Genomic DNA, 14,320 nt, shown 5'->3' with positions numbered 1-14,320 from the left:
AAAATTTGGGGAAAGAGGGGGGAAAAGGGGGAAATTTGGGGCGAGTGGGGGGAAATCAGAGGGAATTTGGGGCAAATTGGGGGGAAATTGGGGGAAATTTGGGGAAATTGAGAGGAAACTGAGGAAATCTGGGGCAAACTGGGGGAAATTTGGGCAAACCCAGGAAATCCGGGGCGAATTCGGGGAAATTTGGGCAAATCCGGGGGAAACCTCAGAAAATTGGGGGGGGGGGGCGCAGGGGAATTGGGGGGGGGGGGGGGGATGGGATGGGGCCGTGGGGCGGGATCTATGGGGCAGCCCCACAGATGGGGGGGGGTGGGGGTGCGGGGGCCCCGCTGGCGTCACGAGGTGATCGGGTGTCGGGGGGGGGAGGGGAGGGGAGGGGAGGGGGGGGGTTCCCAAAAATATCCCCTGGTGGGGGAGGGGGAGGGGGAAGAATGGGGTGGGGGAGGGGCCCGGCGGGCCGGGTGCCCGCTGGGGTGGGGGAGGGGGGGTCCCACCTGTCCTTTGTCTGTCGGCCCCTCCCCCACCCCCACCCCCACCCCCCCCGGGCGCGCCTCGGGTCTTGCCTCATCCATCCCATAATAGACCCCGGGGGGGGAAGGGGGGGGGCTATAGGGGGCTCCTATAGGGCGGGGGGGGGTAAAGGGGTTCTATGGGGGGGGATGTGGGGGGGCCTGTGGGGCTGGGAGTGGGTGCTATGGGGGTCCTATGGGGCTGGGGGGGTCCTATGGGGCTGGGGGGGGCTATAGGGGTTCTATGGGGGGGGGATATGGGGGGGCCTGTGGGGCTGGGAGTGGGTCCTATGGGGGTCCTATGGGGCGGGGAGGAGCTATAGGGGTCCTATAGGGCTGGGGGGGTCCTATGGGGGTCCTATGGGGCTGGGAGTGGGTCCTGTGGGGCTGGGGGGGGGGCTATAGGGGTCCTATGGGGCTGGGAGTGGGTGCTATGGGGGTCCTATGGGGCTGGGGGGGTCCTATGGGGCTGGGAGTGGGTCCTATGGGGGTCCTATGGGGCTGGGGGGGTCCTATGGGGGTCCTATGGGGCTGGGAGTGGGTCCTATGGGGGTCCTATGGGGCTGGGAGGAGCTATAGGGGTCCTATAGGGCTGGGGGGGTCCTATGGGGGTCCTATGGGGCTGGGAGTGGGTCCTGTGGGGCTGGGGGGGGGCTATAGGGATCCTATGGGGCTGGGAGTGGGTCCTATGGGGGTCCTATAGGGCTGGGGGGGTCCTATGGGGCTGGGGGGAGCTATAGGGGTCCTATGGGGGGGGGATACGGGGGGTCCTATGGGGCTGGGAGTGGGTCCTGTGGGGCTGGGAGTGGGTGCTATGGGGGTCCTATGGGGCTGGGGGGGGGCTATAGGGGTCCTATGGGGCTGGGGGGCCCCTATGGGGCGGGGGGCCCCTATAGATCCATAGGGGCTCCCCGTGTCCCGGGGGGGCGTGGCCTTGCGGTGCCCCCGCCCCTCCCCCCCGGTGACGCGGCTGTGGGGGGGGGAGGGGGGATAAAACGGGGGGGCCCCGGGCCGCACCCGCAGACCCACGGGCAGGTGGGGCAGGGGGCACTGGGAGCACTGGGAGGGACTGGGAGGGACTGGGAGGGTCTATGGGGCAACTGGGAGGGACTGGGAGGGACTGGGAGGGAACTGGGAGGGACTGGGAGGGACTGGGAGGGTCTATGGGGGAACTGGGAGGGACTGGGAGGGACTGGGAGTGAACTGGGAGGGACTGGGAGGGACTGGGAGAGGTCTATGGGGGAACTGGGAGGGACTGGGAGGGACTGGGAGGGAACTGGGAGGGACTGGGAGGGTCTATGGGGGAACTGGGAGGGACTGGGATGGACTGGGATGGACTGGGAGGGTCTATGGGGGAACTGGGAGGGAACTGGGAGGGAACTGGGAGGGACTGGGAGGGACTGGGAGGGACTGGGAGAGGTCTATGGGGGAACTGGGAGGGACTGGGAGGGACTGGGAGGGTCTATGGGGGAACTGGGAGGGACTGGGAGGGTCTATGGGGGCACTGGGAGGGAACTGGGAGGGACTGGGAGGGACTGGGAGAGGTCTATGGGGGAACTGGGAGGGACTGGGACGGACTGGGAGGGGTCTATGGGGGAACTGGGAGGGACTGGGAGGGACTGGGAGGGGTCTATGGGGGAACTGGGAGGGACTGGGGGGAACTGGGAGGGAACTGGGAGGGACTGGGAGGGTCTATGGGGGAACTGGGAGGGAACTGGGAGGGACTGGGAGGGACTGGGAGAGGTCTATGGGGGAACTGGGAGGGAACTGGGAGGGACTGGGAGGGTCTATGGGGGAACTGGGAGGGACTGGGAGGGACTGGGAGGGTCTATGGGGGAACTGGGAGGGACTGGGAGGGTCTATGGGGGCACTGGGAGGGAACTGGGAGGGACTGGGAGGGACTGGGAGAGGTCTATGGGGGAACTGGGAGGGACTGGGACGGACTGGGAGGGGTCTATGGGGGAACTGGGAGGGACTGGGAGGGACTGGGAGGGACTGGGAGGGTCTATGGGGGAACTGGGAGGAAACTGGGAGGGACTGGGAGGGACTGGGAGAGGTCTATGGGGGAACTGGGAGGGACTGGGAGGGACTGGGAGGGACTGGGAGGGTCTATGGGGGAACTGGGAGGGACTGGGAGGGACTGGGAGGGTCTGTGGGGGAACTGGGAGGGACTGGGAGGGACTGGGAAGGACTGGGAGGGGTCTATGGGGGAACTGGGAGGGACTGGGAGGGAACTGGGAGGGACTGGGAGGGTCTATTGGGGGAACTGGGAGGGACTGGGAGGGTCTATGGGGGAACTGGGAGGGACTGGGAGGGATTGGGAGGGGTCTGGGGGTGAACTGGGAGGGAACTGGGAGGGACTGGGGGGAACTGGGAGGGACTGGGAGGGTCTATGGGGGAACTGGGAGGGATTGGGAGGGGTCTGCGGGGGAACTGGGAGCACTGGGAGGGAACTGGGAGGGGTCTATGGGGGAACTGGGACGAACTGGGGTGAGACTGACAGTGACTGGGAGGGGTCTATGGGGGGGAACTGGGAGGGAACTGGGAGGGACTGGGAGGGTCTATGGGGGAACTGGGAGGCACTGGGAGGAGTCTGTGGGGGAACTGGGAGGGACTGGGAGGAGTCTGTGGGGGAACTGGGAGGGACTGGGAGGCACTGGGAGGGGTCTATGGGGGAACTGGGAGGGACTGAGGGGTAACTGGGGGGAACTGGGATGGACTGGGGTGAGACTGGGAGGGACTGGGAGGATCCATGGGGAAACTGGGTGGGACTGGGATGTGCTGGGGAGGGCGCTGGAGAAATCCTGGGCCATACTGGGCCATACTGGGCGGTAGCAGGGGGGTACTGGGGAAGTACTGGGGGGGATGCTGGCCCATACTGGGCCATACTGGGCCATACTGGGCCATACTGGGGGGGTCTTCGTGTCCCAGAGCGAGCAGAGCCCCCGAGTCAGCACCGTCCCGAGACCAGAGAGAGGTGGGGCTGGGTACTGGGAGCACTGGGAGGGAACTGGGAGCACTGGGAGGGGTCTGCGGGGGGACTGGGAGGGACTGGAGGGGTCTGGGGGGGGAACTGGGAAGGACTGGGATGAGACTGGGAGACACTGGGAGGGACTGGGATGAGACTGGGAGGGTCTGTGGGGGAACTGGGAGGGACTGGGAGGGACTGGGAGGGTCTATATGGAAACTGGGATGAGACTGGGAGGGGTCTATGGGGGAACTGGGAGGGACTGGGAGGCACTGGGAGGGTCTGTGGGGGAAGTGAGAGGCACTGGGAGGGACTGGGAGGGTCTGTATGGAAACTGGGATGAGACTGGGAGGGTCTATGGGGGAACTGGGAGGGACTGGGAGGCACTGGGAGGGTCTGTATGGAAACTGGGATGAGACTGGGAGGGTCTATGGGGGAACTGGGAGGCACTGGGAGGGTCTGTGGGGGAACTGGGAGGGACTGGGAGGTTCTAGGGGGGAACTGGGAGGCACTGGGAGGGATCTATGGGGGAACTGGGAGGCACTGGGAGGGTCTAGGAGGGAACTGGGAGGCACTGGGAGGGTCTAGGAGGGAACTGGGAGGGACTGGGAGGCACTGGGAGGGTCTAGGGGGGAACTGGGAGGCACTGGGAGGGTCTAGGCGGGAACTGGGAGGGACTGGGATGAGACTGGGAGGCACTGGGAGGCACTGGGAGGGAGGGGGGAGTACTGGGGGGTACTGGGAGCACTGGGGAGGAACTGGGAGCACCAAGGAGGGACTTGGGATGGAGATAGGGCCAACTGGGAGGAACTGGGAGCATTGGGAAGGAACTGGAGATGATGGGACCACCATGGAAGGACCTGGGATGGGGCCAACTGGGAGGAACTGGGAGGAACTGGGAGCACTGGGAGCACTGGAGAAGAACGGGAGATGATGGGACCAGCATGGAAGCACCTGGGATGGGGCCAACTGGGAGGAACTGGGAGGAACTGGGAGCACTGGGGAGGAACAGAGGAGGGTTGAGGACCACCAAGGAAGGACCTGGGATGGAGAAGGGTCAACCAGGAGCAACTGGGAGCACTGGGAGCACTGGAGAAGAACGGGAGATGATGGGACCAGCATGGAAGGACCTGGGATGGGGCCAACTGGGAGGAACTGGGAGGAACTGGGGAGGAACTGGGAGCACTGGGGAGGAGCAGAGGAGGGTTGAGGACCACCAAGGAAGGACCTGGGATGGAGAAGGGTCAACCAGGAGGAACTGGGAGCACTGGGAGCACTGGGAAGGAACTGGAGATGATGGGACCAGCATGGAAGGACCTGGGATGGGGCCAACTGGGAGGAACTGGGAGGAACTGGGGAGGAACTGGGAGCACTGGGGAGGAACAGAGGAGGGTTGGAGACCACCAGGGAAGGACTTGGGTTGGCGAAGGGTCAACCAGGAGGAACTGGGAGCACTGGGAGCACTGGAGAAGAACGGGAGATGATGGGACCAGCATGGAAGGACCTGGGATGGGACCAACTGGGAGGAACTGGGAGGAACTGGGGAGGAACTGGGGAGGAACTGGGAGCACTGGGGAGGAGCAGAGGAGGGTTGAGGACCACCAAGGAAGGACCTGGGATGGAGAAGGGTCAACCAGGAGGAACTGGGAGCACTGGGAGCACTGGAGAAGAACGGGAGATGATGGGACCAGCATGGAAGCACCTGGGATGGGGCCAACTGGGAGGAACTGGGAGGAACTGGGAGCACTGGGGAGGAACAGAGGAGGGTTGAGGACCACCAAGGAGGGACTTGGGATGGAGAAGGGTCAACCAGGAGGAACTGGGAGCACTGGGAGCACTGGGAGCACTGGAGAAGAACGGGAGATGATGGGACCATCATGGAAGCACCTGGGATGGGGCCAACTGGGAGGAACTGGGAGGAACTGGGGAGGAACTGGGAGCACTGGGGAGGAACAGAGGAGGGTTGAGGACCACCAAGGAAGGACCTGGGATGGAGAAGGGTCAACCAGGAGGAACTGGGAGCACTGGGAGCACTGGAGAAGAATGGGAGATGATGGGACCAGTATGGAAGGACCTCGGATGGGGCCAACTGGGAGGAACTGGGAGGAACTGGGAGCACTGGGGAAGAACAGAGAAGGGTTGAGGACCACCAAGGAGGGACTTGGGATGGAGAAGGGTCAACCAGGAGCAACTGGGAGCACTGGGAAGGAACTGGAGATGATGGGACCACCATGGAAGGACCTGGGATGGGGCCAACTGGGAGGAACTGGGAGGAACTGGGCGGGTGTGAGCGCCCGCTGCCCCGCCCAGCGCCGCCATGCCCGCCGTGGAGATGGCCGAGTTCGGGGAGGCCGCCCCCTACCTCCGCAAGTCGGAGAAGGAGCGGGTGGCGGCCCAGACCCGCCCCTTCGACCTGAAGAAGGACATCTTCGTCCCCGACGAGAAGGAGGAGTTCGTCAAGGCCACCATCGTGGCCCGCGAGGGCGCCGCGATCACCGCCGAGACCGAGCACGGCAAGGTGGGGCGGGGCCGGGCGGGGCGCGGCCACCACCGGCGCGCCTGGAACCCGAAAGAGGGGCTCCGTCGCCCGGGGGGACACCTAGAACCCAGCCCACCTTCTCCTGCACCCAAGGGACACCTAGAACCCAGCCCACCTTCTCCAGCACCCATGGCACACCTAGAACCCAGCCCACCTTCTCCAGCACCCATGGCACACCTAGAACCCAACCCACCTTCTCTGTCACTTGAGGGACACCCAGACCTTCTCCAGCACCCAAGGGACACCTAGACCCCAGCCCACCTTCTCCAGCACCCAAGGGACACCTAGAACCCAGCCCACCTTCTCCTGCACCCAAGGGACACCTAGAACCCAGCCCACCTTCTCCAGCACCCATGGGACACCCAGACCCCAACCCACCTTCTCCTGCACCCAAGGGACACCTAGAACCCAGCCCACCTTCTCCAGCACCCATGGGACACCCAGACCCCAACCCACCTTCTCCAGCACCCATGGGACACCCAGACCCCAACCCACCTTCTCCAGCACCCAAGGGACACCTAGAACCCAACCCACCTTCTCCAGCACCCAAGGGACACCTAGAACCCAGCCCACCTTCTCCTGCACCCAAGGGACACCTAGAACCCAGCCCACCTTCTCCTGCACCCATGGGACACCCAGACCCCAACCCACCTTCTCCTGCACCCAAGGGACACCTAGAACCCAGCCCACCTTCTCCTGCACCCAAGGGACACCTAGAACCCAGCCCACCTTCTCCAGCACCCAAGGGACACCTAGAACCCAGCCCACCTTCTCCTGCACCCAAGGGACACCTAGACCCCAGCCCACCTTCTCCAGCACCCAAGGGACACCTAGAACCCAGCCCACCTTCTCCAGCACCCAAGGGACACCTAGACCCCAGCCCAACTTCTCCAGCACCCAAGGGACACCTAGACCCCAGCCCACCTTCTCCTGCACCCAAGGGACACCTAGAACCCAGCCCACCTTCTCCAGCACCCATGGGACACCCAGACCCCAACCCACCTTCTCCAGCACCCAAGGGACACCTAGAACCCAGCCCACCTTCTCCTGCACCCAAGGGACACCTAGAACCCAGCCCACCTTCTCCAGCACCCATGGGACACCCAGACCCCAACCCACCTTCTCCAGCACCCATGGGACACCCAGACCCCAACCCACCTTCTCCAGCACCCAAGGGACACCTAGAACCCAGCCCACCTTCTCCTGCACCCAAGGGACACCTAGAACCCAGCCCACCTTCTCCTGCACCCAAGGGACACCTAGAACCCAGCCCACCTTCTCCAGCACCCATGGGACACCCAGACCCCAACCCACCTTCTCCAGCACCCAAGGGACACCTAGAACCCAGCCCACCTTCTCCTGCACCCAAGGGACACCTAGAACCCAGCCCACCTTCTCCAGCACCCATGGGACACCCAGACCCCAACCCACCTTCTCCAGCACCCAAGGGACACCTAGAACCCAGCCCACCTTCTCCAGCACCCATGGCACACCTAGAACCCAGCTCACCTTCTCTGTCACTTGAGGGACACCCACACCTTCTCCAGCACCCATGGGACACCCAGACCCCAACCCACCTTCTCCAGCACCCAAGGGACACCTAGAACCCAGCCCACCTTCTCTGTCACTTGAGGGACACCCACACCTTCTCCTGCACCCAAGGGACACCTAGAACCCAGCCCACCTTCTCCAGCACCCATGGCACACCTAGAACCCAACCCACCTTCTCTGTCACTTGAGGGACACCCAGACCTTCTCCAGCACCCATGGGACACCCAGACCCCAACCCACCTTCTCCAGCACCCAAGGGACACCTAGAACCCAACCCACCTTCTCTGTCACTTGAGGGACACCCAGACCTTCTCCAGCACCCAAGGGACACCTAGAACCCAGCCCACCTTCTCCAGCACCCATGGCACACCTAGAACCCAACCCAACTTCCCTGTCACTTGAGGGACACCCAAACCTTCTCCAGCACCCAAGGGACACCTAGAACCCAACCCAGCTTCTCTGTCACTTGAGGGACACCCAAACCTTCTCCAGCACCCAAGGGACACCTAGACCCCAGCCCACCTTCTCCAGCACCCAAGGGACACCTAGACCCCAGCCCACCTTCTCCAGCACCCAAGGAACACCTAGAACCCAGCCCACCTTCTCCTGCACCCAAGGGACACCTAGAACCCAGCCCACCTTCTCCAGCACCCATGGGACACCTAGAACCCAGCCCACCTTCTCCAGCACCCAAGGGACACCTAGACCCCAGCCCACCTTCTCCAGCACCCAAGGGACACCTAGAACCCAGCCCACCTTCTCTGTCACTTGAGGGACACCCAGACCTTCTCCAGCACCCAAGGGACACCTAGACCCCAGCCCACCTTCTCCAGCACCCATGGGACACCCAGACCCCAACCCACCTGCTCTGTCACTTGAGGGACACCCAGACCTTCTCCAGCACCCAAGGGACACCTAGACCCCAGCCCACCTTCTCCAGCACCCATGGCACACCTAGAACCCCAGCTCCCAGCCCTATGGGAGGGGACACTGGGGCAACTCCTTGCCCTGTCCCCCCCACCCCATGGTGTTCTCCTCACCTCGAGCAGACGGTGACGGTCAAGGAGGACCAGATCATGCAGCAGAACCCCCCCAAGTTCGACAAGATCGAGGACATGGCCATGCTGACCTTCCTCCACGAGCCCGCCGTCCTCTACAACCTCAAGGAGCGCTACGCCGCCTGGATGATCTACGTGAGTCGGGAACCCATGAGGTTCTCCAGACCCCACCTGGAACTGGGACAAGCCTTCTCCAGACCCCTTGGGTCACCTAGAACCAAGATGTCCCTTCTCCAGATCCCACAGGCCACCCAGACCCAAGATGTCCCATCCCCAGACCTCTTGGGCCAACCTGGATCCAAGATGTCCCCATCCCTAGACCCAGGATGTCCCATCCCTGGACCCCTTGGGCCACCTAGATCCAGGACATCCCATCTCCAGACCCCATGGACCACCCAGACCCAAGATGTCCCATCCCTGGACCACTTGGGCCACCGAGACCCCACATGTCCCATCCCTGGACCCAAGATGTCCCATTCTTGGACCTCTTGGGGCCACCTAAACCCAAGATGTCCCATCCCTGGACCTTCTAGGGCCACCCAGATCCAGGACATCCCATCTCCAGACCCCTTGGGCCACCTAGAACCAAGATGTTCCTTCACCCGACCCCTTGGGCCACCTAGATCCAGAACCTCCCTTCTCCAGACCCCCTGGGCCACCTAGATGTCCCATCTCCAGACCCTTTGGGCCACCTAGAACCAAGATGTTCCTTCACCCGACCCCTCGGGCCACCTAGATCCAGAACCTCCCATCTCCAGACCCCCTGGGCCACCTAGATGTCCCATCTCCAGACCCTTTGGGCCACCTAGAACCTAGATGTTCCTTCACCCGACCCCTCGGGCCACCCAGCCCTGGGATGTCCCCTCCTGGGGGGGTGGGACCTCCTGGCTCTGACCCACCCGCCCCTCCTCCAGACCTACTCGGGGCTCTTCTGCGTGACGGTCAACCCCTACAAGTGGTTGCCCGTCTACAACGCCGAGGTGGTGGCCGCCTACCGGGGCAAGAAGCGGAGCGAAGCTCCACCCCACATCTTCTCCATCTCCGACAACGCCTACCAGAACATGCTGACGGGTAGGGACCTCCCGCGGGGCCCCCAACCGAGGAGACTGCGCCCCAAAACCTGGGGGCCCACCTGGAGCCGCTCCTCCCCTGGGAGGGTGGAGAACCCCAGCCCCAAGACCCCAACATCTCCTCTATCTTCATCCCACCTCACGTCGTCCTCACCTGGGGGGCTGGAGAACCCCAACCCCAAGACCCCAACATCTCCCCCAGCTTTGTCCCACCTGACCCGGTCCTCCCCTGGGAGGGTGGAGAACCCCAACCCCTACCCTAAGACCCCAAACATCTCCCCCAACTTCATCCACCTCACCTGGGTGGATGGAGAACCCCAAAATCTCCTCCAACTTTGTCCCACCTGACCTGGTCCTCACCTGGGGGGCTGGAGAACCTCAACCCCATTCTCAAGACCCCAGCATCTCCCCTAACTTCTCCCCACCTCACCTGGTCCTCCCCTGGGAGGGTGGAGAACCCCAACCCCATCCCCAAGACCCCAAACATCTCCCCCACCTTCATCCACCTCACCTGGGAGGGTGGAGAACCCCAACCCCAAGACCCCAAGATCTCCCCCAGCTTCATCCCACCTGACCCGGTCCTCCTTTGGGGACCCCATGACCCTTTTTTGGGGATGCAAGGGGTGGGGTTTGGGGGGGGGGGGAGCAGGAGATGTGGGGCGGGAGATGTGGGGCGGGAGATGTGGGGCAGAGCCAAGGTGGGCTTCAGAACCTCACGCTTCTCCTCCCCGCCCCACCAGATCGGGAGAACCAGTCCATCCTCATCACGTGAGTGACGCCCGCCCCCAATTAGCACCTCAGCCCCGCCCACAGCCAAGCCCCTCCTACTCGCTGCGTAGCCCCTCCCCTTCCCCCCCTCAGGAGCCACGCCCACCGGCACGGCCAACCCTTTCTCACCACCTGGACGCGCCCGCCGAGGTCCCCAGTCCACCCGCTGCAAGCCCCGCCCCCCCCTTCCCAGTGAAGCCCCGCCCCTAGCACCATAGCCCCGCCCCCCCCCTCCAAGCCTCGCTCTCATTGGCCGCCCCCAGCGGAGAATCCGGGGCGGGGAAGACGGTGAACACCAAGAGGGTGATCCAGTACTTCGCTGTCATCGCCGCCATGGGCGACCGCGGCAAGAAGGAGACGGGGACCCCGGGCAAGGTGAGGGCACGCGGGGGGCAGCCGGGCCTGGGCACCGCTCTTCCACCCACTGTCCACCCGCCCGGCCCACCCAACCGCCCAACCACCCACCCAACCGCCCAACCACCACCCCACCCACCCACCCACCCACCCACCCACCCAACCATCTAACCAACCATCCAACCACCCATCTAACCAACCAACCGCCCAACCACCCATCCAAGCACCCAACCAAGCACCCAACCAAGCACCCAAGCACCGACCCATCCAAGCACCCATCCAACCACCCAACCACCCCACCCACCCAACCAACCACCCAACCACCCGCCCAACCAACCACCCACCCAAACACCCAAGCACCCATCCAAGCACCCATCTAAGCACCCAACCACCAACCAACCCACCCAACCACCACCCCAAACAACCACCCACCCACCCACCCACCCAACCACCTACCCAAGCACCCAACCACCCCACCCACCCAACCAACCACCCAAGCACCGACCCAAGCACCCACCCAAGCACCCATCCAACCAACCCAACCACCCAACCACCACCCCAACCAACCACCCACCCAAACACCCAAGCACCCACCCAAGCACCCGTCCAACCATCCAACCACCCAACCACCAACCCAACCACCCACCCAACCACCCAAGCACCCAACCAAGCACCCAACCAACCATCCAACCACCCGTCCACCCAACCAACCACCCAACCACTCATCCAACCACCCCACCACCAACCCACCCAACCACCCACCCAAGCACCCAACCATCCACCCACCCAACCACCCAACCACCCCACCCACCCAACCAACCACCCACCCAAACACCCAAGCACCAACCCAAGCACCCACCCAAGCACCCGTCCAACCATCCAACCACCCAACCACCAACCCAACCACCCACCCATCCAAGCACCCAAGCACCCACCCACCCCAACCAACCACCCATCCAACCATCTAACCAACCATCCAACCACCCATCTAACCAACCATCCACCCAACCACCCACCCAAGCACCCAACCACCCATCCAAGCACCCATCCAAGCACCCAACCACCAACCAACCCACCCAACCACCACCCCAAACAACCACCACACCCACCCACCCACCCAACCACCCAACCAACCACCCAACCAACCACCCAAACACCCAAGCACCCACCCAAGCACCCACCCATTCAAGCACCCAAGCACCCCCCCCCACCCAACCAACCACTCAACCACCAACCAACCACCCAACCACCCAAGCACCCAACCAAGCACCCAACCAACCATCCAACCACCCGTCCACCCAACCAACCACCCAACCACTCATCCAACCACCCCACCACCAACCCACCCAACCACCCAACCACCCACCCAACCACCACCCCAAACACCCACCCACCCAACCACCCATCCAACCACCCACCCACCCACCCAAGCACCCACCCAACCACCCACCCACCCACCCCCCGTCCCTCCATCCACCCCTGGCACCGACCCCACCTCTCCGTCCAACCAACCCGACCGCCCACGTAGACCTTCCTGGACCACCCTGTCCACCCGCCCCCCACCGCAACAGCCCCGCCCCCGCCCCCCGCCCCGCCCCGGCGGCCAGGGGACACCTCCCGGGGCGTGTCCCCCGCCCCGCCCCACCGCCCTGTCCCCCCCCAGGGCACCCTGGAGGACCAGATCATCCAGGCCAACCCCGCCCTGGAGGCCTTCGGCAACGCCAAGACCGTCCGCAACGACAACTCCTCCCGCTTCGTGAGTGGGGGGGCGGGGCCGGGGGGCGGGGCCGGGGGGCGGGGCCGGCGTCACCTCCACCTCCCGCCGCCGCTCCCCCAGGGGAAGTTCATCCGGATCCATTTCGGGGCCACCGGGAAGTTGGCGTCGGCCGACATCGAGACCTGTGAGTGGGCGAGGGACCCGGGAGAGGCCGCCGGGTGCCCGCCCCCTCCCCCGCACGGCCACGCCTCCTCCTGGCTCCACTCACCTCCTCCTGGCTCCACCCATGGCCTCCTGGCTCCACCCACGGCCTCGTCCCACCATCCAGCCATCCTTGCTTCTCCATCTCTTGGTGTCTCCATCTCCTCATATCTCCACCCACCTCTTCCTGGCTCCTCCCACCTCCTCCTGGCTCCACCCACTGCCTCCTGGCTCCACCCACGGCCTCCTGGCTCCACCCATGGCCTCCTGGCTCCACCCACGGCCTCGTCCCACCATCCAGCCACCCTTGCTTCTCCATCTCCTGGTGTCTCCATCTCCTCATATCTCCACCCACCTCCTCCTGGCTCCACCCACCGCCTCCTGGCTCCTCCCACCGCCTCCTGGCTCCACCCACCTTCTCGATGTCCTGGTGTCTCCATCTCCTCACGTCCACATCCGTCTCCTCGTCCCACCGTCCATCTGAGCCTCCTTCTCCATCTCCTGGTGTCTCCATCTCCTGGTGTCTCCACCACCTCATCCCTCCATCTCTTCATCCGTCCATCCTTCCCCGTGTCCATCCCTCCATCTCCATCTCCTCATCCCACCCTCCAGCTGACTCCCCACCTCCTGGTTCCTCCATCTCTTGGTGTCTCCATCTCCTCGTGTCTCCATCCATCTTTTCATCCACCCATCCCTGCTTCTCCATCTCCTCGTCCCACCGTCCATCTGAGCCTCCTTCCCCATCTCCTGGTGGCTCCATCTCCTCGTGTCTCCGTCTCCTCACCCCACCACCCATCCAACCCTCCATCTCCATCTCTTGGTGGCTCCACCCACCTCCTCCTGGCTCCACCCACCCACCCATCTCCCCACCCCACCGCCCATCCAACCCTCCACCTCCATCTCCCCACCCCACCGCCCCTCTCTCCCTCTCTCCATCCCCCTCCCCGTCCCAACCTCCACCCACCTTCTTCTCCCCCCCCTCCCAGACCTCCTGGAGAAGTCCCGCGTCATCTTCCAGCTGAAGGCCGAGAGGAACTACCACGTCTTCTACCAGATCCTCTCCAACAAGAAGCCGGAGCTGCTGGGTGAGCCATGGACACCTCACCCCACCGCCTTTCCCACCCCGGACCGGGCAGGTTCCTGCCTGTCCCAACCCCGTCTTCTCCTCGCAGACACGATGCTGGTGACCAACAACCCCTACGACTACGCCTTCATCTCCCAAGGAGAGACCACCGTGCCGTCCATCGACGACGCAGAGGAGCTCCTGGCCACGGACGTGAGATGGGGGGCCACCAGGGGGGGTGAGTGTGTGGGGGGGGGCACCGGGGAGGACCTTGACCCCCATTTTTGTCCCCTCCAGAGCGCTTTCGACGTGCTGGGCTTCACCCAAGAGGAGAAGAACTCCATCTACAAGCTGACGGGCGCCATCATGCACTTCGGCAACATGAAGTTCAAGCAGAAGCAACGGGAGGAGCAGGCGGAGCCGGACGGCACCGAAGGTGGGGTCCCACCAGGGGGGAGGGGCGGGCGCGGGGGTGAACCCCACGGTCCTCCAGGTTCACGGCTTCTCCTCTGCGTC

At 64.3% G+C, this 14,320-nt stretch overlaps 1 protein-coding gene across 1 annotated transcript in view; it reads left to right on the top strand.

The window, feature by feature from the left end:
• The first annotated feature begins 5,800 nt into the window (after window positions 1-5,800).
• Window positions 5,801-14,320, top strand: part of LOC142403265 (myosin-7-like) — a 23,448-nt gene continuing 14,928 nt past the window's right edge. The window contains exons 1-10 of the mRNA XM_075489473.1: window positions 5,801-6,001; window positions 8,623-8,766; window positions 9,546-9,702; window positions 10,442-10,469; window positions 10,733-10,844; window positions 12,487-12,579; window positions 12,661-12,724; window positions 13,728-13,826; window positions 13,914-14,017; window positions 14,102-14,240. Of these exons, the coding sequence (XP_075345588.1) occupies window positions 5,801-6,001; window positions 8,623-8,766; window positions 9,546-9,702; window positions 10,442-10,469; window positions 10,733-10,844; window positions 12,487-12,579; window positions 12,661-12,724; window positions 13,728-13,826; window positions 13,914-14,017; window positions 14,102-14,240 (1,141 nt within the window). The remainder of the gene's footprint in view (window positions 6,002-8,622; window positions 8,767-9,545; window positions 9,703-10,441; window positions 10,470-10,732; window positions 10,845-12,486; window positions 12,580-12,660; window positions 12,725-13,727; window positions 13,827-13,913; window positions 14,018-14,101; window positions 14,241-14,320) is intronic.

Source organism: Mycteria americana, unplaced genomic scaffold (genome assembly GCF_035582795.1).
Source record: "Mycteria americana isolate JAX WOST 10 ecotype Jacksonville Zoo and Gardens unplaced genomic scaffold, USCA_MyAme_1.0 Scaffold_156, whole genome shotgun sequence".
Classification (NCBI taxonomy): Eukaryota; Metazoa; Chordata; class Aves; order Ciconiiformes; family Ciconiidae; genus Mycteria; species Mycteria americana.
This window is presented reverse-complemented; position numbering and strand designations above follow the sequence as displayed.